This window comes from Solanum pennellii, chromosome 2, assembly GCF_001406875.1.
Source record: "Solanum pennellii chromosome 2, SPENNV200".
Taxonomy (NCBI): domain Eukaryota; kingdom Viridiplantae; phylum Streptophyta; class Magnoliopsida; order Solanales; family Solanaceae; genus Solanum; species Solanum pennellii.
Genome location: NC_028638.1, coordinates 41977008 through 42002991, shown reverse-complemented (window position 1 = coordinate 42002991; position 25984 = coordinate 41977008). Strand labels below are relative to the sequence as shown.

Below are 25984 nucleotides of genomic sequence, written 5' to 3'. Positions count from 1 at the left end.
TAGGACCAACAATACCCAATTAAGTTTTGATTCCACAAGGGTGAACTATTCTTAATAACCTATGATATATGGTATGAAAACGAAATAAATAATAATTATCGACAAGTCATATGATGAAAAAAAATTCGTTCTCAACCCTCATACACGCAATGTCATCATGCCCCAAGTCATCACCTTAACTCAACTAAATTGCCTCATACACGCAATGAGAACTCATCATGCCTCAAGTCATCACCTTAACTCAACTGAGTTGTGATTCCGCGAGGGTGAGCTAACCTCTGCTCCATTTGAATTCCAGGCTACAACTTATCGATATGAAGGTGAATATCATATGGTTTACACATCGCCCGTCACACTGTGAGAGCACACCATGCCCAAAGTTATCACCTTATCTGCATAGGAGGGCACAAGGCAGAGCAACAAGATAGCTGGAAGGTACCTCCTTTGAACCAAACTTTTCTTAACAAAAGCAAACTCAAAGCTCACATCCAAAATATAATATATGATTAAGAATGAATGAAAAAAAATTAACAGTATAACTTAAAATATAGGAGTGAACACCTTTGGACGAAAATGGATTTAATATGATAAAAGACAAGATCATCGAAAATAAGAAAATGTTATAATGCGGAGCAAAATGAAGTAAGCAAATATCAAATTTTACACAAGGGGTGAATTTGTTCATTTGCATAACAAAATCCAACTTCCACAAAACTTGAGTTGCAGATCGACATAAGATCTGAAAACAGTCGTATATTACATGATTTTAGTATACAATCATGGCGCTGCCTACGTTCAGCCTCGTCATCATCATATACAAAGCTTCGGTGTATGCAAACCGCCTCTTGAGTAAGCATGTTGGAGAACTTGATGACTATGGAGTTTGTTGTTCACCTAGATAGTTTAATTATTAGAGAGCGGGCTGAACCTCGATCGAATCTGAGTTACCTGTTTTAGCCGTGTCAAGTGTCTGACAAGGAAGTTGGTGATTCAAATCACTCCTACAATTCTTCTCATCAAATACTGAACGCACAAGCTTCCTACGCTTGAATGGCTTATCAGCTGAATCCTTAGCCACTGCAGTTTGAGAACTGTTTCCTTGTGCATTCTGAAGGACTCTGTATTCATTAGCATTTCTCTCTTCTTCTTTGTTTAATTTAACAGTACTCTGTTCTGAAGTTCGATTCTTCTCCCTCCTGCGCTTGAAATCCACCATTCTGGTCTCTGCCAGAATATGGTTCATGGTTTCTTCAAGAACTTCATTTGCACTTTCTTTGAGAACTCTCATCATTGAATCAGCAGTCTGCTCTGCATCATTCTTGACAACTGAAGCATGTTTTCCTGACATATAAGTTTCACCAGAACCAACTTTTCTGATAAATGGTTTACGGTTCAATGGCTTTTGTGGTACAATTTTCTGACCCTCGTATAACAAGTCCATGATTTCATCAACTGTTGTATCCATATAATGTTCATCGAAGCTCATACTATAATCAAATTCTTGTTCTCTTGGCTTATGTACTTTAGGAGCCAAAGATAAGCGACTAAAAACACTTCTTCTGGAATTTCTGGAATCAGAATGAACAATTTTCGTCAATCTGTTGTTCTCGTATTCATCATTAACGACATCAGCTCCAGGTCTGTTGGCATAGTCAAGATTTGTCAAAACATTTCCTTGGAGCAACCAACTAGTGTTAGGAGAGCGAGATCTTCTTCCAACATGAGTTGCATCACTCCCTTGCCATATAACATGCCCATCAGCTATCTGCTCATCCGCACATTGATAATTACCAGAAAAGGAATTTCTAGCAATTGAACCAAGGGCAGCTTGAGATGAAAATCTCCAAGTTTCACCCTCATTAATATCATCCCTAGTTAACTGTGGAACAATAGATGCCCTTGAAATGAAAGCAGTTCTATAACCAAAAGAACCAGACCTATTTGGTTCCACCGACTCAGAAATTCCAACATTTATAAGAGGATTGCTGAACCCATCTTGCGAAAGCAGAACCATTTTTCCACCTTCAGAAGCTGATTCCAGGCCCCTCTTTGTAAACTCAGGATGGGAATATGGAGAAGATATACCTTTAGATGATGCAAAGTTATTCTCTCTATACACATTGGAAGAAGGTGGCCCTCGCACAAAGATTGAACCCTGTTCAACTTCGTATGTCTCGGTATGTCCATAACAAGAATTTGGTAGCTCATCCTTATATGGCATGACTCTTGTAATTGTTGCATCATGGAATTTAGAGCAAGACTGACCAAGATTTTGTCCCTCTGTTGACTGAGGAAATTCTGTTCCAGCAAGAAATTTGGTGGAGTACCCTGGGGTTCTTTTCTTCATTGGAGAGTACACAGTGCAATCAGCCCCGGAGAGAGGCCTCTTGAAGTTCTCTGTACCAACTTCAAAATCATTCATTGGATAACTACCAACTTCAGCCATTTGTCTACCTACATCTTTACGCATTCCTTTTTTCTTGTAGGGTGAGTTCGCAAAGCTAAAATCAGGGTCCAAATGGCTCTTTTTGTCATCCAAGGTCTTCGGCCAATTATCACTTGCAGTTCCAACATTCCAAAAGGGATCACTTCTATTCTTCCTAGAAAGGGAAGGCTCATGAGAATTATCCATGCTATGTGCTCTATCCACATGATTGTTCCTTGAAAAAACAGCATAATGAGCACCAAGTCTAGTTCTAGCATTGTCTGACTCATTTGAAGTTAGCGCTCAATCGACGTTCAAGGCCACTTTAATCATCACTGGACGCAGCAAACACCATCGTGGGTTACATAAAAACAATCATACAAGAACATCATTTAAATATATCATTGTCCTGTTGCCAATGACTACAAATAGTTCTACAAAACTCACAAGGGGAAATATACAGTAAGAACTCAGCTACAAAAAGCAGGACCTCTTAATTCGTCCCTCGAGGGAATCTACAACAACTAATATAGACAAGGTCCAGAAAGCCAACCAACTGGAGATTCATATTTTGTACAACAAAAATTTATATATTATTCATGGATGAAGCACCACCGGAATATCTAATGGCATGAAAACAAAAATGCTTTAAAAGGTCATCCATCTGCTTTAATGGTGTTTCACAATGTGTCAGAGCAACGTAGGCAATTGTAATTAATGAGCCGGTGTGCAAGGCTGCCGGCCTCTGGAACCATAGCTGAAGTTAAGCCATTCCAAAAGTGAAATGTGACAGCTTCTTTGAGGATAGTTTTGAACAGCGTATCTTGTTTAGCTTTCTCAGTTTCCATTGCTGGTGCCGAGAAGTATCTGTCAAAAGAAAGAGATAAGCAGATTATGTAACTTTAACCAGCAGATATGATGATGACAGATCACAGAAACCATGACATGTTCAGATTCTGCCAAAGCTCCCTGAATGAGATATTTAGACGGACCAAGGACTCAAAAACTTTTTAAAAGAGGACATTTAAAAGAGCCAGTGGTCCACTTAAATACCATGTGAAAAAGATGACCTCTAATGAAGCCCAAAATATAGAAGGTCGCCTTTTGAGAGTTCAAAGATTTCAAATAAGATTGGATGGGAATTAGCTGACCATTCTGTTTTTTGTCTTAAAAAGATATTTTACTCTCACAGCTAGTCACATGGGGTGTGTTTAAAATATTTACAAGAACAACATCAATATATAAGTTGTGTAATGAGCTCAAAAAATCTATCTGTGGCTCTGAAATCTGTTGCATCAGCCATGTTACACCAAAAAAGCAATGAAGAAATGCATCCGTACATAACACTAATTGCATATTCTTTTTTGCTTTCAGAAAAATCGTGTTTCTCTCCAGATTCATCAGATTGTTAGGGGTAAGGGTTTCCAAATTTTTACCTTTATCTTTTCCAACATCTTTTCTACTAGAAGGAGATCTCTTGTTGATTCAAGCATTATCAAGTTGAATTATTAGCTGACCATTATAATACCAGGTATTCAAGTCGGAAAAACCGAGAATCAGTTTTCATTTAAGTTGCGCGGACTCTTCACTTTCGATGCCGCACCCGTGTTGGATTCTCCAAAAATACACTACTTTTAGCGAATCCGACACGCACCCCTTGACATTTTTGAAGAGTCCGAGCAACATAGGTTTTCATTGAAACTCAAGGTTAGTTTCCCAACCGGCTTTACAGTTCAGAGATTACAAGTCCTTGAATAGATGAATTTATTATTTTTGATGAAGTAAGATGTTGCAGAAACTCCAATTTAGTCAGGGGGTTAACCACAAGCAAATGTATGGTCTCTAAGCCATATTGTGGGAGCTAATGAAATCCAGGGATAAATTGCTGGGCTCTAAGAGGGATAATTCTATTTACAGGGGGATAGATAGAATTTCACTCCTTAATTTCATTTTTTTTGAAGGTTCTGCTAAAATCAGGAAGCTCTAACTAGACTGAGTTTTCAAAGTTTTGAACAAGTGACCTGTTCTGGGACAAAATTTGCAATATTTAAGTTCTGTTAACCATACAACTGTAGTTTTCAAATAGGGATAAGATTCTTAAGCCATATTCTGAACTAAAAGCCATGTGTGCTATAATCAACAACTACAATAACATACCTACTGTAATCCAACAAGTGAGGTTTGAGGAGGGTGGTGTGTAAGCAAACTTTACCCCTACCTTGGTAGGTTGAGAGATTGTTTACGGAAGATTCTCAGCTCAAGTAAAGCATTTCAAGAAGGTTGAAAAGATGATACAATAGTAAAGAAGCCATGCTGAAAATAATGGAGAAAAAATAATCTCAACAACACAAATACGATAACTGAAGCAAAGAAAACAACATGCAATAATAAAATTGAAGAATAATAAGAGAGTAGTACTAAATTACTAATAATACTGTCTAGGAAAAATAGACAATACTCGACTACCTACTAGCATTCTACCTTAATCTTGGACCTTTTTATCTAGGGACATGTCCTCAATAAGCTGCAAATGTGTCATGCTTTATCTAATCACATCTCGTTAATACTTTTTCGGCCTAGCGCTACCTCTCCTCAAACCACAATTGTCAACCTCTCACACCTCCTCTGCGTGACATTTGTGCATCTCTTCTTCATATGCTCGAACCATCACTTCCTCACTTCCTCACTTCCCTCATCTGGTCCACCATGGAGGCCACACCCGCCTTGTCCCAAATGTCTTCATTGTTGATCCTATCTCTCCTAGTATCCCACACATCCATCTCAACACTTCTGCTACTTTCATCTCCGAGACGTGTGAGTTCTTAACCCGCCTACACACTTCCCCATTCAACGGTATGAACAATAATCAAGTGTTCAAAATAATAAATAATAAATCTTTCACTAAAAAATTTAAGCACTCACAATTCTAAGTACCACCTTTTAATACTTTTGACCTCAAGATTAAGAAGGATGTTAAGTTTGGTACCTGGTAATATTGTTATGACCGATGGGGAAGAAAACAAACGAGGGTTGAAATTTGATCTCCCTCTTTCTACCGGAAAGATTACCATTGACGGAAAAGTTACTAGCAACTCTTGTCAAAAGATCAGCTCCATTCCATCTCAATTGTGTGTCGTCATAAGATGCATAAAACTCCTTCAAACACTCCATTACAAAAGGACTGCAAAAGACATACAGAAAGTGAATCTTGGTCATAGGGCAGATAGAAGAGAAAAATAATTTACATTTATATGTTTTTGCTAGGAATACTTGTTTTCCTATCCTTCTCCCGCAATAAACTGTAGCAATATTTCTGACAGATTAACAGGTGCAATACGAGGTTATTGTTCAAAACTTGCATTCGATAGCGTTTTCAGGCTGCTAAGGACAACCCAAACATATTTTTGGAAACAGTGGTATCTTGCTCAGCTTGTGTGCACCTCGATCAATCTTTATTTTATGAATGTGTAATTTTATCCACATAAAGCAGCCCTTCCCTAATTCCCTCTATTTTCCTTATTCATGTCTCTTCCTCAGTGGGCCTCAAAATATTAGGCATGGGACATACTAAAATGCCACAGAAAGGGTGGTTATTGCAAGGTCCAAGCACACCAGAACCAGAACAGAGCACTTCAGAACTATTCAAGAGGCAAAGATTGTTTTGCAAGTACCTGTGCTTTCTAAAAGCCATTACAGCACCATTCAAAGTTTTTCCACGTCGGTCATCCTCAAAAGCAACAGTATTACTAAGTGAAGACAATGAATTCAACACTATGATGTCTGAGTCAAGATAGATTCCACCATATCTGCAATTAAAGGAAAAGGAGAACATGAAAGTTTATTTATAACAACGCAACAACTATAAACTTCACCAAAAGAAATTAAGTCGTCATATTACTGAAGTTAGAATAATCCTGCAGAAATAGAAAGGACAAAAGTTCATCACGAACATTAGACCACAGCTTTCATATGCTCCTTTAATCAATCTTTTTTACAAGGTAAATAAATTCTTTAATGAGAATCAAGGAAAAGATTGAGATGTAACACATTTCATGATCCTAGTTTCATAAGGTTCTTTGCCAAGAGATGTTGGTGCAGCCTCACCACAATCTACTTTCTCTAAGGATAACTCATGTAATTCTGCTATAAAAAAAAACTCACTAGAGGCAGCAAATTTCTGGAATTATGTGATCTTAAAAAGAAGCTTTCCATGTGCCACAGACACAATAATGAGTTATTCACTGACATATAGTAACAGCAAAATCTTTTGTATGACTCAGAAAAAACTTAGATCCTTCTTCACTAGTCCTCTCACCGTTATTTTTTATAAAGTGTTTCTAACTATCATCAATTCCACTTCTTAACTTCATGAACAACCTGTCTTGTGGTTTACTAGACCAAGTTTAAGAATATCAGCTATGGGAAACAAAAACCGAAAGAGAAATATTACAATCACATTGAGATAAACTTCAGCAAATTGAATTCTCAAAACAACAAAAAAAACTCAGCAAATTGAAGTTAATCTATTGCATCAAAGAAGGTAACTGTTTCTGCCGTCAACTGATTAATCTCGAAAAAATTATTGGAATCATTTTTCTATTATACAAATAATACCTATTGAAATAAATAGTCGAGATCTTAAGTGCGGGCTCCTTATCTAATTTGCCTTACCTCAAGTCAAATGTTATATACAGGAAACACCAGATTTTTTTAACTCTGTTATGCCAAACTAGGTGGAAGGTAATACATTTAAAATTAAAACTACAATGCATCATCGTAGAGATAACACCTCGATTAGCTTCAGAGTACATAACAATTTAAATACATTGGGAAGTGTATATTTTCCAAATTGCTTACTTGTATAGAGCTGCCAGCCTGACTAGTTCACTGTAATGGAAAGGATAATGTCTTGTCTGCTTCCATTCATACCAGAAAGAAGCAAATACATGTGTTGGTGTGCCTAGTAGGAGCTCATCAAGATTAGGCATCACAACAGCCACTTTGAAGCTGCGGAAAATAATCTATCATCAAATCCATCTCTAATAAAGTGCAACTGGAAGAATAAAACACCATAGACATGCATTTATGCGTATATACACAAAGAGAACTTGAGATTATCTTCTTTTACAAAAAAAAAACTGTTGTTTTAAGTAAGAACTTAAGACTTATTGGAAGCACTTTGATTATGATTTTCATGAGGCAAATATGGATAACTTCAGATGAAAATATTAGTCAAACAAACAAGAAGCAGAGGCAGATCCAGGTACTTTTAGCAAATGAACTCATTGTATTTTCAAAGTTATCGGTTCATATCTACTGTTTGTTGCAATATTTGTGGATTTTAACTCATAAATATATGCTTGGCACCGGGTACCTCTACTCTATATCTGCCTCTGCCAACAAGATAACAAATCTAAACTGATGGAAGAAAGAAATTCAGTAATTTACCCATCCTTCACAAAACCACTAAAGAAATTAAGTTCGATTGTCTCAGAGAAAACCACCACACAAGCATCCCGGTGACGGTTAAGTACACTCTCAAGTCCCCTCTGATACCGAGCCGTAAACATCCATGCTGGAGAATTCCAGACCATGAAAACTCTCATAGTACATTTTGCTTTCCTGAAAAATGAGTCCATAAAGTTAGTGAAAGACAACCGGGGGTGCAAGCCCGGAAAGTAACCCCATCTCTTCCCATCAGCAAAGACTAGCCCAGAAACTTCACCTCGGGAATCATCTTCCACAACTTTCATATTACCATTCCTTATATCTTCCTTACTCCTAGGAGCTGAATCTCCATCACTATCATGAACAACTCTTTTTCCAATTCTAGCATCATCGTTTAAAGTTCTACGCTTCACTCTCTTCCCTCTATTCACATCCTCATCATTAGTTTTCACGAAATCACTATTGAATTTCAACTCCTTTGACTCGAAAACATCATTTTTGGCCAATCCCGCCATCTTCTGTAACTCCAAAGCATCATTAACCAACTCAGATTTTGTCAATTCAGACACTGAAAGTGGTTTTTTCACCAGAAATGGAACTTTCTTAAACTCATTCATCAACCCTTTTAACACAATCTTATCCCCTTTAGTCAATCCAGTAGTCCCTGCTCCATCAGGATCCTGCAACATGGGATTATTATTTGGATTTAACGCCTCCAGATTTGACTTGAACATTCTGTCACGCCTCAAAAAATCACTCTTCTTTTCAAACCACTCACCCCACCCTTCCCTCAAAGGTGATCCTTTTAGTAACAAAGCATCTTCAACACTCTCAATTTCACTCAACTTCATCCTCATTTGCACATCTACTGGAAGATCATCCGATCCAAACGCGGCCTTAGATTCATCACTCTTAAACCCTAATCCTAACTTCATCCTCGATTCAAAATTAACGTAATCTTCCCATTCCTCAATTGATCGTTTGTTAAACGCTCTCCGTACAACTCCGTGCCTCTGATCGTAGAAATATGTCGACGAAACCCTAGGGTATTGATTGATGATTTCTTCATCGTCCTCTTCGGATTCATTGGATAAGAGGAACTCATCATCGTTATTGTTGTTACTGTCAGCAACGTCGAGCTCGTCAATGCGGTCATCTGAGGAGCGGTAATCAGCGTCAGCTAAATCGTCGACGAGAGGGTTGTTCAGTGAAATGGTGTCGTATTGGAGGGGATGCGGATGGGGATTGTTAGGTTGGAGGAAGAAGTTGAGGCGACTGTAGAGGAGTGAAACAGAGAGGAGGAGGAGAATCGCTGCCGCTAAGGCGCAAATGTGCGCGCCGTAAAGCGGACGCCGCCGCGTTCGGAGGTTCCGAAGCATGTGGTACGGCGGGCGGTAGGCGGTGGCGACTTCAGATGTCACCGAAGGTTTGGGGCGGAGGAGGGTGTTGGGGTGACTGAGATTCTGTTAGAAGGTTATAACTGTAAAATGACAAATCATTTGTGTGTTACCTTCTTCCATATTTTATTGTGTACTTTCTAATTTCGAAAGCTAATTTGATTACTTTTTAAAATGATATTAATTTTCTTTTGATAAAAATATGTTTTATAGAATGTTAGTCAAAATGTTTATAATTTGATTCTAAAAAATAAAATTATGATAGCAAAAGATGAATGAGGTAATAACATCTTTTTTATAATTTCAATTCATTTTTTTAATTGAATTTTCAAATCTCGTAAGTCATAAAATAAAATAAGATATGAAAATATGTTTAATTTAGAATTTCAAATGACATATAAAAAATAAATTTTGAACTATGTAAAAACAAAAGATGTGATTTTAGTATCAAAAATAAAATTGGCATGTACCCAACTAATTTTTGTTCCCATGAGGGTAAACTATCTAATATGGTCGAAATAGATAGTAATTGTTGACAAAGTCATACAATCAAAAAAAAATCGAATCATTATTCATGTTAAATTTGATTAGGACCAACAATACCCAATTAAGTTTTGATTCCACAAGGGTGAACTATTCTTAATAACCTATGATATATGGTATGAAAACGAAATAAATAATAATTATCGACAAGTCATATGATAAAAGAATTTATTCTCAACCCTCATACACGCAATGTCATCATGGCCCAAGTCATCACCTTAACTCAACTAAATTGCCTCATACACGCAATGAGAATTCATCATGCCTCAAGTCATCACCTTAACTCAACTAAGTTGTGATTCCGCGAGGGTGAGCTAACCTCTGCTCCATTTGAATTCCAGGCTACAACTTATCGATATGAAGGTGAATATCATATGGTGTACACATCGCTCGTCACACTGTGAGAGCTCACCATGCCCAAAGTTATCACCTTATCTGCATAGGAGGGCACAAGGCAGAGCAACAAGCTGGAAGGTACCTCCTTGGAACCAAACTTTTCTTAACAAAAGCAAACTCAAAGCGCTCATCCAAAATATACGATTAAGAATGAATGAAAAAAATTAACAGTATAACTTAAAATATAGGAGTGAACACCTTTGGACGAAAATGGATTTAATATGATAAAAGACAAGATCATCGAAAATAAGAAAATGTTATAATGCGGAGCAAAATGAAGTAAGCAAATATCAAATTTACACAAGGGGTGAATTTGTTCATTTGCATAACAAAATCCAACTTCCACAAAACTTGAGTTGCAGATCGACATAAGATCTGAAAACAGTCGTATATTACATGATTTTAGTATACAATCATGGTGCTGCCTACGTTCAGCCTCGTCATCATCATATACAAAGCTTCGGTGTATGCAAACCGCCTCTTGAGTAAGCATGTTGGACAACTTGATGACTATGGAGTTTGTTGCTCACCTAGATAGTTTAATTATTAGAGAGCGGGCTGAACCTCGATCGAATCTGAGTTACCTGTTTTAGCCGTGTCAAGTGTCTGACAAGGAAGTTGGTGATTCAAATCACTCCTACAATTGTTCTCATCAAATACTGGACGCACAAGCTTCCTACGCTTGAATGGCTTATCAGCTGAATCCTTAGCCACTGCAGTTTGAGAACTGTTTCCCTGTGCATTCTGAAGGACTGTGTATTCATTAGCATTTGTCTCTTCTTCTTTGTTTAATTTAACAGTACTCTGTTCTGAAGTTCGATTCGTCTCCCTCCTGCGCTTAAAATCCACCATTCTGGTCTCTGCCAGAATATGGTTCATGGTTTCTTCAAGAACTTCATTTGAACTTTCTTTGAGAACTCTCGTCATTGAATCAGCAGTCTGCTCTGCATCATTTTTGACAACTGAAGCATGTTTTCCTGACCTATTAGTTTCACCAGAACCAACTTTTCGGATAAATGGTTTACGGTTCAATGGCTTTTTTGGTACAATTTTCTGATCCTCGTATAACAAGTCCATGATTTCATCAACTGTTGTATCCATATAATGTTCATCGAAGCTCATACTATAATCAAATTCTTGTTCTCTTGGCTTATGTACTTTAGGAGCCAAAGATAAGCGACTAAAAACACTTCTTCTGGAATTTCTGGAATCAGAATGAACAATTTTCGTCAATCTGTTGTTCTCGTATTCATCATTAACGACATCAGCTCCAGGTCTGTTGGCATAGTCAAGATTTGTCAAAACATTTCCTTGGAGCAACCAACTAGTGTTAGGAGAGCGAGATCTTCTTCCAACATGAGTTGCATCACTCCCTTGCCATATAACATGCCCATCAGCTATCTGCTCATCCGCACATTGATAATTACCAGAAAAGGAATTTCTAGCAATTGAACCAAGGGCAGCTTGAGATGAAAATCTCCAAGTTTCACCCTCATTAATATCATGCCTAGTTAACTGTGGAACAATAGATGCCCTTGAAATGAAAGCAGTTCTATTACCAAAAGAACCAGACCTATTCGGTTCCACCGACTCAGAAATTCCAACATTTATAAGAGGATTGCTGAACCCATCTTGCGAAAGCAGAACCATTTTTCCACCTTCAGAAGCTGATTCCAGGCCCTTCTTTGTAAATTCAGGATGGGAATATGGAGAAGATATACCTTTAGATGATGCAAAGTTATTCTCTCTATACACATTGGAAGAAGGTGGCCCTCGCACAAAGATTGAACCCTGTTCAACTTCGTATGTCTCGGTATGTCCATAACAAGAATTTGCTAGCTCATCCTTATATGGCATGACTCTTGTAATTGTTGCATCATGGAATTTAGAGCAAGACTGACCAAGATTTTGTCCCTCTGTTGACTGAGGAAATTCTGTTCCAGCAAGAAATTTGGTGGAGTACCCTGGGGTTCTTTTCTTCATTGGAGAGTACACAGTACAATCAGCCCCGGAGAGAGGCCTCTTTAAGTTCTCTGTACCAGGGACCAACCCATCAAAATCATTCATTGGATAACTACCAACTTCAGCCATTTGTCTACCTACATCTCCGGCATAGGCGGAGTTCCCATTTGAAGCAGTTGGGATAAGAAATCTGTCAGCACATTTTTCATTTGCTCCTTTACGCCTAGAAAGGAAGCATACATCATCATCAGTGGCCTCTTGATGATCAAACTCTCTTATGATTCCTGTACGAAACTTAGATTCATTTCCGCTTATCTCTCTTCTGAATAATCTACCATCTTTATGCATTCCTTTTTTCTTGTAGGGTGAGTTCACAAAGCGCTCAGACACAATTGTAGGATTAATATCAGGGTCCAAATGGCTCTTTTTCCCCCGTACTCTATCATCCAAGGTCTTCGGCCAATTATCACTTGCAGTTCCAACATTCCAAAAGGGATCACTTCTATTCTTCCTAGAAAGGGAAGGCTCATGAGAATTATCCATGCTATGTACTCCATCCACATTATTGTTCCTTGAAAAACCAGCATAATGAGCACCAAGTCTAGTTCTAGCATTGTCTGACTCATTTGATCTGCCCGGACCAAAATTACTATCCATGTTATTTTCCTTTACTATCTGATCTCTTACCACTAAATTTGCATCATGAACTGTTCTTCTGAGGTCAGAATCTTCCATGTAGTTGGAGGGGGCAGGAGTACAATTTGTGTTTATTTTATGCTTCCTCTTTACCCTGTCATTCAAAGACCACTCATCATCTCCAGGAAATCCTAATTCTTCAGTGGGCGAATGAACATGAAGCTTATCTTCTGCAGCATTATCCCTCGATAATGCTTCATCATAACCTATTTTTCTCTTCTTATCATTATAGTAGAGATGTTCAGCAGAATCAACTATATATTCATTCTTCTCTCTGTGCTCAATTGGAAACATATCATCGGGGACTCTTTTTACTCCATGGAATGACCTTGGATGTCCTCTTGACAGCAAAGGCCTTAAATCAGCATTAGAACGTTTGATATTAAAGCCACCGCTTAATGTATAGGATTTGTTACTGACCATTATATGGTCTTCGTCAATTCCATTGCTCACTCCAGTTGTGAGCTTTCTCAGGGGTAACTTATTCTTTAACTTTCTTGAACTAAACAATCTAAGAAGCCTATGAACCTGCATATTGAGAAGGAACAATTAGTAACAGAAATATGCAACTAGCTACAACATATGATCACTAAAAACCCAAATATAGAGTATAATCATCACACCTGCTCATCAGACAGACCAAAGTGGAACTTCCTTGCTGAAAAGTAGTTCTCCCTAATGGCATCACGGAACTCATCTTCAGATAGTGGACTACAACGCCAAATCGGCTCAAATTGGACCTGGGGAAAAGAACATGAAAGCAAAAAGAAGAAAAGGAAACCAAAAATATCCTTGCATTATTCAACCTAATGATGATGATAATAATTGTTGAATAATAAGAAATCATCATTTGACAATATGATACCTGCGCAGAAAACTGCTTCCCAGAAGAACTAAATGCATGGGGTACAATGTTCATTCCACCGTCTGAGATAGCCCGATACACTCCAAAAAGCTGTCTCCTTTCATATTCAAATAGGAACAGGATCATTCCTTTTTTGACCTCCTTCACAAAATTACCCATGGACAATGGAAGGCCAAAGACACTATGCTTAAAGCACTCTCTCTTTGTTGCAATGTTTGACATAAAAATTGCACCAAACTCAGGAGCCGGAACACTAATAAAACCATGTTCTTCATTGTCATACTCCATTGACAAACTATATCCTGTCACTTCATTTAAATGCACATAATAGTAAAAACAACAATTGGTGATATACCAACCAGTATGGAGCCCAAATATATTTTCAACTTCCCAAATAAGTGAACATGCAATTAAAGAGGCTAGATAAGGAAAAAAAACAAGCAGGAGAAGCATGTTAAGATTGAATTAAATTACAATAGCATTCAAAGCTGTTATGTATTGACTATTATTATTGATCAAAATGAACATGATGTCTAATACTACTTTTCATCTAATCAAAAATTCTTTGGAGAAATCAGACATAGGCAAAATAAAATACATACCAAAATTAGAACCATCTTTATGGAGAACCTATTGATGCTTCTGATACGGATTTTTTTATAGTGAACAGCATGATGAACAGATACATTAGATACTTGAGAGCAGTGTTCAGGGAAGCGTGAAGCGGAAAAAAGCGATTAGGCCCCGCTTCACGCTTTAAGCGATGAAGCATGCGATGAAGCGCTCACATACTCATTGAAGCGTAGAAGGCTCGCATCGCTTTGCTTTCCTGAACACTGCTTGAGAGTAGTGAGAATATACTAAATTTGGACTTAACATTACAAAACTTATAGACCAGACCCTGGTTAACAAAAAGCATTCAATAAACTGGCAACTGCACATCTGCAACGAAGTAATGTCCATTTCAGACTACTCAAAAACAAGAAGGGGCACGAAAAAGAACATTTGCTAGCGACACAAATTCTATCCGTGATCAAACAAATTGAACAGAGTAAGAGATGCAATGTATTGTTCCTCGTATTTCACAACCCTAAACACATAATACATCCAAAAAAGAAGGCAAATACAAACACCCCTAATCAACCATAAAGATAAAATATCTACTACCATATAATACAAAAGCACAATAACTCACACAGCCATAAAGATAAAAGATCTAATACCATATAATGCAAAAACACAATATTTCACACAGACCCTCCCTTTCAACGGCAAACACGTGTAATTATAAAGAAAAATGTATTTTCAAGAGGCAGAGAGAAAAGAAGCTACCAAAAAATTGTATCATCCTAGACTAATACCACATAATACCTATACTGAGATACCTCTCTCCACTCTATCCAACAAGGCTAAGATACATGAAAAAATCACTTGGTGTTTTTGTTTCGTTCGGTTTATGGTCTATTAACTTTAAAAATAACTAACAAAGTTTAGGATTACACCCAAAAAGAAGTTAAGGGAGAAACCCCCAATTTTTCTCAACAAATATGCAAAATTCAAATTCAAAATGATATTCCCCCTACAAACACATTGAGAATTTTCAATAAAGTTCAACTTAACACTCACTTCAAATCAATAAACTGAGTAATTCTCAATCAGATACTCAAATACATAACATTAAACAGAAATACTTAAAATCTCAATCAACCTGTATATACTGCTGGTCTTCTCCCCAACTATTCTCCGTCGGCACAACTGATTACTGCAACATATACCGTCGATTCTAACACAGAACAATTACACTAAACAAAACTCAACAAAATCATCAGATAACAAAAATACAGAAATACTTGATCAAAAAAAAATGGAGGTTTTCCAAACCCCTTACCGTAAAACCACAAATCAGTAATCGGAAATCGATAGATTCTAGAGAGAGAAACAGAGAATTAGAAGATTTTATTTTTAGAGAGAAGCAGAAAATTTACCAATGGCAGGAAAAAGCCGAGGGGTTTCTGCCTAGGAGTACAACTAGGGAAATATATATATATAAAGAAACTAATATATAGGACTTGGCAAAAAGATTATTTTTCAAATTTATGATTTAAATTATTTTAAAAAATTTGATTTCGATATTTTATGACTTTTAGAAATATTTTAATTATAGTATACCAAAATATCATATGTAAAATTATTTAAAGGAAAAATAAGCTATTTCCTTTGTCTATCATTAATACAAGAATATTTTAATTAATATAGAGTTGTTCTAATTTTGATGTTATATTTACTATTTTTATGAGAAAAGTATGTTATTCTTTTTACTATTTATATATACACAATTGAAGATCAACATGTCTGCTTCAGTTGTGTGCTTATTCGAATAACTAGTTGTTTGGCCTATTGGATTAGGCTTCACATTTGTTGGGGTTCAAACCTTGAAAAAATTATTTTTTATTTATGTTTTAATTTCAGCTTCTTTTTTTCCGTAAATTAATTACTTTCTTCGTCCGTTTTTATTTGTTATGTAAATTATATTAATTTGATCTCTAAACAAAAAATTTAGATACTCAAAAATTATATTGCAATTTTTTGCACATCAACATGATGGAGGAAGTATTATTTTTGATAATTAAAGACCTCTACATCTACTAATTGATTTATGAGATTTTCATCTTGAAAATTTGTATTTTAATGAATAGAGATCTTTAAATAATTTCAAACTTACTTATTAATTTGAATTTCGTATACGTAAATATATTTCTTATTCATATTTTAGTTAATTCATCCTAAGGACACAGAAGGCCGCCAACATGTCTGCTTCCACGCTATAATTAATAGCATATTAATTATTGAAGTTCTATTTGTGTCATATATATTGGGACAAGGAAAATAACATATAATATTTAAAAATTACATAAAGATACTACGATAATTAACAATAAAATATTTAGAAATTATATTAAAATTTAATTAACTCTTAATTTTCACTGTGTCACATAACGTGAGACAAAAAATAACAAATATTAAACCCGTACTAGCACGGGCACTTGTGTCTAGTATATTTATAAGCATGATAATAATATACTAGAATTTTATATATAATTATATATTTTAATATTATATTAATACAACACGGGGGTAAGCAGTTATATGGAAGATTGAGAAGTGGCGTATTGGATAAGTACATGGTCATATATAAAACAATATGAAAAGTTTAAAAGTTTTAATTATTTTTAAATATCAAAAAATATCATTCTTCCCCGTAAAATCTTTCTTTCAATAATAAGAGAAAATTAGTCGAACAATAATTATAATTTTTTGAATTTTAAAAATATAAATTCAAATCAAGCCTTCATGGGCACACAAGCACAAGGAAAGATTCTTTTCTTTATGCAAACCACAAAACCCATTTGTCATCTTTAATTCTTTTTGTTTCCAATCTGTGTTATAAAATCAGAAATTACTGGTTCTAATAAATCATTCAGAAACACGAAGTAACTGAGAATTTTTATAACCAGTAAATAAGATGAACAGAAATAAAATAATTTAATCTGTAAAAACGTACCAGAATCTGGAATACTCTTATTGAAAATTTAGGAAGAAAATCAAGTCCACTGAATTCACAGTGTCCCCTTAAGGAAATTATTCCCCTCTAGTATCCGAGGTTTGATTTGGAATATAACCTCCCAGGGTAAAATGATTTTAATCAGTAGAGTATAGATACCAAAAACTCTACTGTCAGCGAATCAATCCACAGCAGGAAAGTACACGAAGAAAAAATGTGATTTTAAGAAGAAGGAAGATCAGAAAATTCGTTAGTAATATTCTGAAGACTGAATGGTATTTATAGGCAAGAAGAATATATTCTGAAAGGTTGCAACCCTTTCAGAATTAACACGACCATTAATGAAAGGTTGCAAACTTTCAAATGGTATTGACTGTTCCTGAAAGTTGCAACCTTTCAGAACAGTCATGGCGGGAAATTTTGAACGGAATTTAAAACGGGTCACTCGCGCGGATCCGAGTCGGGTCGGGTTTTAACTAAAAAATTGAAAACATTTCGGTTATCAACTAATTTATTGAAAATAATTTTTGGCCATTTAAAATTAATTAATAAATAATTAAAATAAATTTTGTCCAAAAAATTATCTCTCGATCGATCATTTGCCAAAGCCAAAGCCAAAGCCAAAGCCGAAGACGGCGCGAGGGGGGTCCCTCTTTCCAACCCTTTTAACAATTAATAGGAGTGTTTATTTATTTAAACTCTCCTATTTTCCTTTCCATTACCGATGAGGGACTATTGCCTTTTTCAATAAAGAATTAGAGGACTTTTCAAGTTCCCAACCTTTCAAGTTCTAAACCTTTCAAATTCCTCTCCTTCCCTTTATTTCCCATCAATTCTTGCTACATACCCAACACTTTTGCTCTATGTTTCTCATTCCGTGAAATTTTTTTTCTTTCTTAGTACGATAATGTCACATAGGTAAAGTACTTCACCTAAATTCAGTGCAAGAAGTTAGCTTATTGTGCGACAGTCGAATTCAATACTTCACTCAATCTGTTCGTAATCTATTCTGTCTAATGTTCAATAAAGTTTTCTATTTTGGCTTAGAATAATTTTTTATGCTTAACAATTAAATGCATGTATAAAATACGGACAAACCCAATTTCGACTTCGACTTAAGGCACAATCATAAGTCGATGCCTTTGACACCCTTTTGAAACCCTCACATTTTTTTCTAAGTGTCTTAGTGAAATTCAAGACATAAATGTTTATTCTTTCCCACTGATTTCGTCCAACACCTAGGCTACACATGTATAGACCATGTGGCAGCCTCGTGCTTTACATTGCATAGGGTTGTAACACATGTCCTACACTTGTCAAGATCTCATCCCACTAAATTAAACTTCAACTGACATCTCCAACTGATAAGGCATTTCAAATTTTGAATTCAAAAGCATATACAAGTTACAATGAATCTGGACAAACTTGGTTACAAAAAGGTAATTGTGGCATGTGTTTGGCATGTGAATTTGGCTGACTGGATTTCGGCCCTTTGCTGCCATTTCCCTCCACATTTTTGGCGTCAATGCAATGTCTAAACATTGTACAGTTATTGCTTCATTAAAGTCCACCCGAACTCAGTCGCCTATTTTTCATGCCTGCGCACTTGTCAAGGCCTTGTCGTTGCCTTGCCTGTCTTTCCCTGGGCATGCTAACTTTAATCCACTCGTGTCATTCATTGTTTTTTTGTTGCGGTTTATTCATATTTGACTATGCTTTAATTTAGCTCAGCTCAATTTTCCTGCACTTGACTGATCATGTGTATTCCTCATGCCAAACCTGCCCACATCGATGACGGCCAACGCCCATGTCATGGCATGGCATGTTGCCTTGCCAAAGCCCATGTCATGTCATGACACTGCCTTACCAACATTATCTGGCATTACTAAGCTATGATACACACTTTGCTCACATTATACATGATTGATTCAATCCGCACCTAAGCCCTTGACAAAGTCACTCATGCAAATCTTTTACCGCCATCGTGCCATGTCTAGTAACTGGATCAGGTGCCTTATATGTACAATATGATATTAAAATATTAGGGCAAATTACAGAAATCACATTAAGCAAAATTATAATTTATCCCTTAAAAGTTTATAATTTCAGAAATCTCTCAAACAGATACAATAATATAAGTACTGATACATTAAAAAGAATGTCGGATACATTAATGGCCAAAAAATCAAAGAGATGATACATTAAAAAGTGGGTCGGATACATGTGTTGATACATTAAAAAGAAGGCCGGATACATTAATAGAGCGTCCGGATACAATAATGACCAAAAAATCAAAGTGTTGATACATTAAAAGAAGGATCGGGTACATGCGTTGATACATTAAAAAGAGGGTTGGATAATTAATGACATTTTTGCCTTGAGAGAAAAATGAGGGATTTTGAAGATTTGTACTCCCTCCGTTTAAAAAAGGATGACATAGTTTGACTTAGAACGGAGTTTAAGAAAAGAAAGAAGACTTTTTAATCTTGTGGTTCTAAATTAAAATTATGTCAAATGTACCAAAATACCCTTTAATCTTGTGGTCTTAAACATGTCACGTAAAAGAAAAATGGTCATTTTTTTTTAAACAGGCTAAAAAGGAAATATGAACATTCTTTTTAAAACGGAGGGAGTAAAATTTATAAGGAATAATGATAATAAATAAACTAAAAGATGAGATTTCTGTAATTATTCCAAAATATTATTCTTTTTAAAATAATTTATTTATTTTATTTTTAGTCCATTTAAAAAAAAAAAACTTTCTTTTATCACTCTAACACGAGTTGCACTTGATTATCCAACAATCAGCTTGCAAGGCTAAATGCTCTTGAATTACGCATACGAGGGAAGGGTGAGAAAAAATTTAATTGAAGCTTAACTATTTGAATTACTTTTGGTAAAGATGTGATTTTTTAACCTCCTCAAATAGGCATTTGGTCAAACTTTGAAATTTTATGATGTGTATTTATGACCAAATACAAATTCAATTTTTAAATATTCTATCCGTTTCAAAAAGATAACCTAGTATGACTTGCAAAGGAATTTAAGTAAAGAAAGAAAATTTTTTAATCTTGTAGTTCTAAATCAAAGTTATGTTAAATGTACCAAAATATCTTTTAATCTTGTGGTCTTAAACATGTCACATGAAAAGTTAAAAGTTAAATTGTTGACCAAAAAGAAAAAGGGATCATTATTTTTTAAACAAACTAAAAAGAAAATAAAGATATTCTATTTGAAACAGAGGAAGTATCATTTTTTTGCTTTGAAAATAATGAATATTTTTGCAAATTTTACAATAAAACATGGTCAAACTCGCTCCAAAATAAAAAGATTGATTTGCTATTATGAAAACTTTTATTTTATATGGAGCAGATCAAAGATAAACAACTAAAATGAAATCATTTAAAAACTTCAGCCACCAGCTCCTCACCACATTTTTCTTCTCAAAGCACCAAGGCCAACCATCATTTCAGACTAAAGAAAGATATGTTAAGACAAAATAACTAACATTGATTTCTTCCTTTTATTCAAAGATTATTGTGATATTAGTACATATTTTTTTTAACAGAAAGACCAGTACAGACTCGAGGTTGAATAGAGAAGACAAGTAAGAAGATAGAAGCTAAGGGAAGGAAACAGAAAGCAGTAAAAATCGAGCCAAAGTTCACAGAGAAAACCCGAAAAATCAAAGGTTGTTCCTAACATGACATAAACATAAAGCAATCCTTCATTGCACTTCTTTAACCATGACCACAGAATCATTCCTGATAGCCTCGTATCAACGGGCTAGAACCAGTTTTTAGTTTACGAGCTTATATCAGCTTTCTTCAAGTTCCTTATTCCAGTAAGGACCTAATCAACTCTCTAGATTGTTCCAGAGGCATCGTTGATAGCCAAAACAATAACAACCACCACCTTAATACAAAAGTTCAATGCAATTTCATAGCACATGCTTAAAGCAAAAGGTCCGAATAGGCTACTACATCGTTGGACCATTACAAAACTGACTAGAAAAGAGTTTCAACAGTTACTGAACTGGATCACCTGCAGGGGCCGCGTGATGATTTACAACCAAAGGAGGACGTAGAGCTTTCTGATTAGCTAATTTCTCCTTACGTGCATTGTACATCTCTTCTGTCTCAACGACAACCAATCTTTTCACCTAAGATCAAAATGAGAGACAAAAAATATTAATCTTCACATGGTAACGACAAGAGTTGTATAAACCAGACTAGATGAAGGCAAGAAAACGCATTAAATTAGTCCATATTGATAGCATAACACTATTATAACCTGCTGAATCATTCCCCTAACAGTAGGTGTGTTCCATCGCATTACAGTCCGGTTGCATTTGCCAAGACGCAATGCCTCAAGGGTACGCCTGTGGAGCCTCCTAGTGCCTGGTATACCCCTTACAAGGGTTATGTATAGATTAGGGCTCCATGCAACTGGAGCACAAGCTTTAAAAGCGTTGTAAGCACTCATATCTTCCTGCTTTACCGCTTCTGCTTTTCTGAAACAGAAAAGAAAAGAAAATTTTCCTTCAAAATAAGCATTTCAATCGAAAAGAGTAAGATTTGCAAGGATAGTTCCTAAGAAAAAGTGACAAGCATCTTAGTAGAAAGAGTAGGGTATCTGGAAATTGGAAATTGGAAATGGGAAATGAATTAGATTTGCAGGGATGAAATTTGAACAAGTAAAAAAACAGGTACATAATTTACAATCAACAATAGAAAAAGTGAGGCAATCAAGAGTAACAAAATTATCCATACTGGTAGAAAGCTGCATCACAATTAACACAGGCTAACTTCATAAGTTTCAGATTGAGTTATGCAATTTGCATAGTTGAAATTCTGCCCTCTGAGAAGAATTTCCATATAGTAGTAGCCCAAAGAGGTCACCCCACGACTGAAAACAAATTCTAATGATGAGTCCCCTAACTTAAACCTTAAGATGGGTCAATTCATACAATTCAACATGTCATCAGGCAAGAGAAATGTTGGAATCAAGTCTCACCACTACCGAAAATTATTTAACGTACTTCACCCAACAAAAAAGTCAAGTTCATACGCAAGGGAACATATTGCAGACATATTCAAATCAATAGAGTACCCATTATTTGGATAAAGAAAAAGTATCCATTCTTTAATAGCTGATAAAAATGATTCAACACACTTGTTATGAAAAGACTGGAACAACTCAAAACACTACTCATTCCCGAACAATGAACAACAAATAAAGAAGAGAGCTACAGAAACAAGAGAACCCAATGTTTTTGTGTGCTCTGGATAAAGTAGGAGATATGCTTACAGCAATAGATGAGAAGAAATGTGCATTCATGGTTTTAAGAGCTGTTGTAGTTCTTAAACATGTAGTAGTCAAGCAAAATCAAGACTTTCCTGTAGACTAAACTAAAATAGTCAAATAACTTAGACAAATTTGTAAAAAGATGTAGCAAGTCCTGCATTAAGAGAAGTAAAACTGGATTTTATACAGGCACCCCTGAGATCCTTGAATTAGAATATTAGACTTTGAAACCCACATTTTACAATAATAACCAGTATATGAAAACATAACATAATGCACCAACACTAAGTCCTTCAGTGATATGAACCAATGACGGGGACCATCAAGTTTAAACCGTTAAGATTTTACTTATTATATCACTGCAATTGTTTAAGTTTTTTTTAAAATTATTTAGACATAATAAAAGCTCTGTCATTTTAGTCAGTTTTGAACACAACTGAAAAAATGTTCAAGAACAAGTCATTGAAAACAGCATTTTCTCAACTACAGACACAAATTTCTCCTTTTAGTTTCCCTTTCAGCCACTGCTATACATACCAATTTTAGCTTTTCATGAAATATCACTGGTGATTTCTCATAGTTCCCAAAATTCTTTTACTCTGGTCTCTTTGTATTACTTTGACAAGATTAGTTACAGGGACATTTCTGTGACGTTAAAAATGCTAAGTATCTCCGTAAATCAAAGAGAATAGTCAACAGTAAGAGAGTTACGCATTTTACTCTACATGAGCATATACGTAATCACTCTATTGAAGCTGAGTGAATTAAAATATTAAACAGCTTGAGAATCAACAAGAATTAGGGTCTTTCGAGAAAGTAAATGTATGAAACTTCTGATTGAGGAAGTTTTACCTTAAAAGCTTCAGTGACTCATCCTCCCATTCCACCCCAGGCAGGGGCACATTTATACACCAAAATAAAGAAGGGAGAAAATGAAATTAAGGGTCCTCTTGAAAGTGTAAAGAAATTTCTCTCAACATCAAATTGTTTGTCTAGCCACTTATCACTAGATACGAGTTTCTTGCATCCACAAACAGTGAAGACAAATAAAAAAATGTCCATTCATCTATTACCGCATAAAATAACTGATAGCAGTCAACGGAGATGTAAACATAATCCTGGCGAAACAGTTTGCTATACTCAGTAGCACAACGTCAAGCTCTGCTAAGTGCTCGTTTGAATAAGATTCACTTTCAACCAACACTACCACTCAATCTAGGAGTCCACTCTATCCACCTCACACACTTCTTATTCTTTCTAGTTCACTGAGACTAAATTGCGGATCAAGCTCACAGCATATTGTCACCACACTAGTACATACCCCAATAATAACAACCACAACTTACAAACGTATTGATCCCCTTATCTCAGCACCTTAGGTTCTTTCAACTTTTATCTCACTTCCCCAACTTTTATCAACCAAAAACTGATCTTTTTTTTTTCTATTATTGTAAATTTATTCATCTGTCTACCTAAAATCTTGAAAATCAGATTCAGCAAAGAACCCATCAACGAATCAGAGGTTTCAATTCCATTACACCCTAAAGAAGCCATTTTTATAGACACCCAAAATCATAAACATAAGGTTTATTCACCATAAGCATACACACAGTCCACGATTATCGCCTAGATGCAATTGAGCTATGAAAATGTTCCAAAATGTAAAATTAAACAAAAAAAATTCGATTCGCAGTACTAAACAGAAAAAATGAACGAAAATTTGTGAACTTACTTGGCGAATTGCTCTCTGAAGTGAGAAGTCTGCTCCTCTGGGTTTTTTTTCCAGCAAATGCCCTGAGGTTTAAGGGGTTTTGCCCAATTGGGCTGCAAAATATTGGTGGGTTACTTCAATTTTGTTGTTACTTTTTGGAATTTGGGCTAAGTTAGAAATCTTGACCTAATTTGGCTCACCCAAGACTCTTGCCATCTAATTAGGGAGATTTAGCATATTAAGTTGTTTAATAAATGGAAGAACTATCTAATTACTTAAAATACTTTTATCATATTTTAAAATAATTTTTCTTATAATTTCATCTCACTTGTTAACAATTTCATATCAAATTTCAGTCATATACATTTAAAAATAAATGTTGTTTTGCTATCAGATACACAAAAATTAAGAGGAAGGCAAGCGAGAATAGGAAGAAGACGAGCAAAATTTGTCTATGTATCCCATATACATATGAATCACACATGTATCTGGAATATTAGATATGCGAGCAAGATGAGAGAGAGGCGAGCAAAATTTGTTTATGTATCAAAGTTACATGGTAATTCACTTGGATACATTATATCTGAATTTGACCTTATGTATCTCGAGATACATGAATCTGGGTGTATCTAAATCCACCACAATCTGATAAAAATTTGTAATATTGCAATGTAGTATGTAGTTATCTTAGAAATTATTTTCTAAACTAATGGGATTTCTGCAAGTCACCCATAATTATTAATCTCAAAAATAATGATCTAACTTGAATTTATTTAAAGTTTAAGAATAAAAATTATGTCAAATATATCAAAATATTTATTAATCGTATGATTTTAAACATGTCATATAAAAAGTTAAGATTAAAATATTGTCAAAAAAAAATTCTTTTTTTAGAAAAAATAGACAAAATAGGAAAGAAGGTTAGTTTAAAACAAAAGATATCAAAAATGTTTATTTGTTAAATAATAATCTCTTTATATTAATATCATAAACTTTTTAATGTGAGATAAAAGAAAATTTTAGACACGAATACTTAATTGTATGAGTGATGAACTTTTAATTTATTAAAAAGTGATTCTTTCCACTCGTTTATATTTAGATTTGTTATTGACCGTCTCAATATATACTAATCCGTTCAAATTCAATGCAATATCGCCTTTCCACACCCTACTTAACAACATGCCGCATGATCATTAATTTATTTTGAATTTTGAAAAAGAAAAAATTAATCCACTATCTCCTTGAAGAAGAAGAAAAATCGGATTGTGTGGGGGAGTTGTTTTCCATCTGTGTTAAAAAAATCAGAATTACTGATTATAATAAATTTTTTCAGAAACACGAAGTAACTAATATTTATTGAACCAGTAAAAGAGATGAATAGAAATTCAATTCACAATAAAAAAAAAACTAAAATATGTAAAACGTACCAAAATCTGGAAAAACTTTTAAATAGGAAAAAGATCAAGTCCACTGAACTCACAATGTCCCTTAAGGAAATTATTCCCCTCTAGTATCCCAGGGTAAAATGATCTCAATCACCAAAGTGTAGATATCAAAAACTCTGGTGTCAGTGAACCAATCAACATCAGAAAGTACACGAAGAAAAGTTTGTGTAGAAGAAGAAGAAGAAAATCAGAAAATTCATAAGGAAATATTCTGAAGAATAAATGGT

General features: G+C 35.2%; 4 protein-coding genes across 12 annotated transcripts; all 4 read right to left on the bottom strand.

Moving 5' to 3' along the window:
- Positions 1-600: 600 nt before the first annotated feature.
- Positions 601-3089, bottom strand: LOC107011557. Its single transcript, XM_015211104.2, has 2 exons — positions 3038-3089; positions 601-2727 (listed from the first exon to the last, which is right to left on the bottom strand). The coding sequence occupies exons 1-2, from the start codon at positions 3087-3089 to the stop codon at positions 911-913; spliced, it is 1869 nt and encodes a 622-aa protein (XP_015066590.2). The 3' UTR covers positions 601-910.
- LOC107011556 (uncharacterized protein At4g19900) lies at positions 2787-9375 on the bottom strand. 3 transcript variants are annotated; one of them, XM_015211103.2, is made up of 5 exons: positions 7874-9373; positions 7283-7432; positions 6097-6231; positions 5412-5606; positions 2787-3292 (listed from the first exon to the last, which is right to left on the bottom strand). In XM_015211103.2, the coding sequence occupies exons 1-5, from the start codon at positions 9250-9252 to the stop codon at positions 3106-3108; spliced, it is 2046 nt and encodes a 681-aa protein (XP_015066589.1). In that variant the 5' UTR covers positions 9253-9373; the 3' UTR covers positions 2787-3105. The 3 variants fall into 3 exon arrangements, with proteins under 3 accessions (XP_015066589.1, XP_027770397.1, XP_027770398.1); XM_027914596.1 differs by lacking the exons at positions 2787-3292; positions 5412-5606 and adding an exon at positions 6278-6291 and having other exon boundaries at positions 6089-6205; positions 7874-9375; XM_027914597.1 differs by lacking the exons at positions 2787-3292; positions 5412-5606; positions 6097-6231 and having other exon boundaries at positions 6334-7432; positions 7874-9375.
- Positions 9376-10446: 1071 nt separating this feature from the next.
- LOC107011388 lies at positions 10447-15749 on the bottom strand. 6 transcript variants are annotated; one of them, XM_027914565.1, is made up of 5 exons: positions 15621-15749; positions 15441-15534; positions 13733-14040; positions 13491-13607; positions 10447-13395 (listed from the first exon to the last, which is right to left on the bottom strand). In XM_027914565.1, the coding sequence occupies exons 3-5, from the start codon at positions 14018-14020 to the stop codon at positions 10756-10758; spliced, it is 3045 nt and encodes a 1014-aa protein (XP_027770366.1). In that variant the 5' UTR covers positions 14021-14040; positions 15441-15534; positions 15621-15749; the 3' UTR covers positions 10447-10755. The 6 variants fall into 6 exon arrangements, with proteins under 6 accessions (XP_027770366.1, XP_027770367.1, XP_015066359.1 ...); XM_027914566.1 differs by having other exon boundaries at positions 13733-14034; XM_015210873.2 differs by having other exon boundaries at positions 15441-15749.
- Positions 15750-20798: 5049 nt separating this feature from the next.
- Positions 20799-24483, bottom strand: LOC107009132 (50S ribosomal protein L30). Of its 2 annotated transcripts, none has more exons than XM_015208407.2 (3): positions 24334-24483; positions 21588-21807; positions 20799-21456 (listed from the first exon to the last, which is right to left on the bottom strand). In XM_015208407.2, exons 2-3 carry the CDS (start codon positions 21777-21779, stop codon positions 21322-21324), a joined length of 327 nt encoding a protein of 108 aa, XP_015063893.1. In that variant the 5' UTR covers positions 21780-21807; positions 24334-24483; the 3' UTR covers positions 20799-21321. The 2 variants fall into 2 exon arrangements, with proteins under 2 accessions (XP_015063893.1, XP_027769958.1); XM_027914157.1 differs by having other exon boundaries at positions 24330-24471.
- Positions 24484-25984: the final 1501 nt, after the last annotated feature.